Source organism: Borostomias antarcticus (assembly GCF_949987555.1).
Source record: "Borostomias antarcticus genome assembly, chromosome: 16".
NCBI classification, from domain to species: domain Eukaryota; kingdom Metazoa; phylum Chordata; class Actinopteri; order Stomiiformes; family Stomiidae; genus Borostomias; species Borostomias antarcticus.
Genome location: NC_140249.1, coordinates 24235257 through 24237756, shown reverse-complemented (window position 1 = coordinate 24237756; position 2500 = coordinate 24235257). Strand labels below are relative to the sequence as shown.

Below are 2500 nucleotides of genomic sequence, written 5' to 3'. Positions count from 1 at the left end.
GCTATTATCTAGTTTGACTAGTTAGACAGACTGATTGATTGATTGATTGATTGATTGATTGATTGATTGATTGATTGATTGATGACGAGCTCACGTGAGGTGGTGGATGTGTTGACAGCTGGGTAGAATGTCCAGACACTCCAGCTCCATTGAGCATGCTCCAAAGTCCAGGCCGACGGCCACTCCGGCAGACGCCACCACGACGGCGATGGCGTCCATGTCAGCCGAGGTCAGACGGATGTTTCTCAGCTCCACGCAGGGGCGTGCCTCCACCACCTCCCGCGCCAGGTCACCGTCCTGCGTCTCCTGCACACAGTGGAACAACTCTACCACCTGGGAGAGAGTTTTTGGCGGCATTTAGTGGTGAAGTTGCAGATTACAACCAACTGAATACAATTACATGGTGCAAAATGGCGGCCTCCATGGAAGGACCTGCCTCCCTATGTAGATATAAAGGGCTCATTCTAAGGTAACGGGGATAAAGAAATAAAGAGATTCTTATCTTCAGGGGATTATAGACTATTTAAAACATATACTTATTAATATTATATTCCATTTCTGCTAAGTCTACACAAAATTCTGTACATTGATCCTTTAATAAATGAGGACATGTGAATGTAATATGTCTTTGAAATGGTCGTCTGTGTCAAACGTGTGTGAAGTGGTTCTGGGCCGATCTACCTTGGGTCCAGTCAGGCTGTTGCCCGCCAGGTTCCTAAGCATCTTCAGGACCACCGCCTGACGCTTCTTCACCCAGGCCACAGCATCTTGACCTTCCCCAGAACCAGACTCGGACCCAGATCTCACCCTAGCCCCAGCCCCAGGTCCAGGTCCATCCCCTGGTCCAGCCCCAGGTCCAGTCCCTGGTCCGGGCCTCCCTGTGAGCTGGACCAGGGCGGGGGCGCAGGCCGGGGCGGCCAGCCCACACACGTACAGGTGAAGGGAGTCGGTGAAGACGGTCTTGGGGTCCGTCCTGGTGGTCCAGCGGCTCCTGAGGTTGAACCTGCGTTTGAGCTGGCCGACGTCGTCGCCCGTCATGATGTGGAGCGCGCTCAGGAACTCCTGCAGGGTCAGGTGACCAAAGGTGAAGCCCCGCCCCTCAGAGCCATCTTCCAGAGTCAGCTCCACCTGAGAGAGGAGAGACATGTTAGACACACACACACACACACACACACACACACACACACACACACACACACACACACACACACACACACCTACCTAGGAGTAGGGCTGGGTATCGTTCAAAATTTTTCGATACGATACCTTTTTCGATACCTTGACTTCGATACCGATACCAAAACGCTACCTTTTTCGATATTTTGTACACATTTTGTAATGCAATCACCTGAATATGTTTTTACGATTATGAAAGTCTTTTTTACAATAATTTCTCCCAATATAAATTCAAAATGTTATGTATTGTGTGGTGGCGCTGGAAAGGTAGCAGCTATACTACTTTAATGTATATAATAATAATATAATACTAGACAGACGACAAAGGACACTGGAATGTATCAAAAACGGGTTAAAAACCGTTTTAAGATCTTTCGAAGCCTCGATACCTACAGTAGCAGTGTTTCGGTCGATACCAGAAAGGTATTGAATTTCGATACCCAGCCCTACCTAGGAGAGGAAAGACACATTAGACACACACACACAGAGACACACAAACACACACATACACTTACACACACCTACCTGTGAGAGGAGAGACACGTTAGACACACACACACACACACACACACACACACAAACACACACACACACACACACACACACACACACACACACACACCTACCTGGGCGAGTAGGCGAGTCCCGTAGCACAGATCCTGGAGGTCGGAGGGTAGTTCGTCAGACAGGAAGAGGATCCTGTTCTGGTCCAGCCCCTGCATGGCCAGACGCCCCAGGAGCGCCAGCTCTGCCCTGTAGAGGTGCAGGGGAGGGGGGGTCCAGGGGCCGTCCGGGGGGCCGGGGGGAGGGGTCCCGCTGACAGGGGTCCGGCTGAGGAGGGCCCAGAGGACGGTGAGGTAGAGTTGGGTCAGAGTGGAGGGCAGTTGGGGGAGAGGCCAGGGCTGGGGAGAGGATGGAGGCTGGGGAGAGGTCAGAGGCTGGGGAGAGGATGGAGGCTGGGGAGAGGTCAGAGGCTGGGGAGAGGTCGGAGGCTGGGTCCCTGTGGGGGGTCTCAGGTGTTCCAGGCAGACGCAGCAGATGTGGCAGAGGGCGGGCAGGCGGGACAGGCCGACGAGGCGGCGGTCGGTCAAAAGCGCCTGAACCGCCTCTTCCCCCCCGCCGCGACCCCTGACCTGGAAGTATTTCTCCGCGTACCTTCTGACGTCGTCCCCGTCGAACCCCAGCAGTTCGCCCACACAGTCCGCACCCGCCTCCAGGTCCCCGAGGTCGCGCGGCCGACAGGTCAGAAGCACGGTGCACCCTGGGAGAAACCGGCGCCGGCAGAGTCCGGCGACCAGCTCCGCCACGGGGAGGGGGGCGCGGG

At 54.6% G+C, this 2500-nt stretch overlaps 1 protein-coding gene across 1 annotated transcript in view; it reads right to left on the bottom strand.

Moving 5' to 3' along the window:
* nlrc5 (NLR family, CARD domain containing 5) overlaps positions 1–2500 on the bottom strand; it is a gene marked incomplete at both ends in the record, with an annotated part of 40510 nt that overhangs the window by 35021 nt on the left and 2989 nt on the right. The window contains 5 exons of the mRNA XM_084451433.1: positions 95–333; positions 682–1128; positions 1570–1626; positions 1803–2078; positions 2208–2500. The exon at positions 2208–2500 is cut by the window's right edge and continues 417 nt beyond it. Coding sequence (XP_084307559.1) covers positions 95–333; positions 682–1128; positions 1570–1626; positions 1803–2078; positions 2208–2500 — 1312 coding nt within the window. The remainder of the gene's footprint in view (positions 1–94; positions 334–681; positions 1129–1569; positions 1627–1802; positions 2079–2207) is intronic.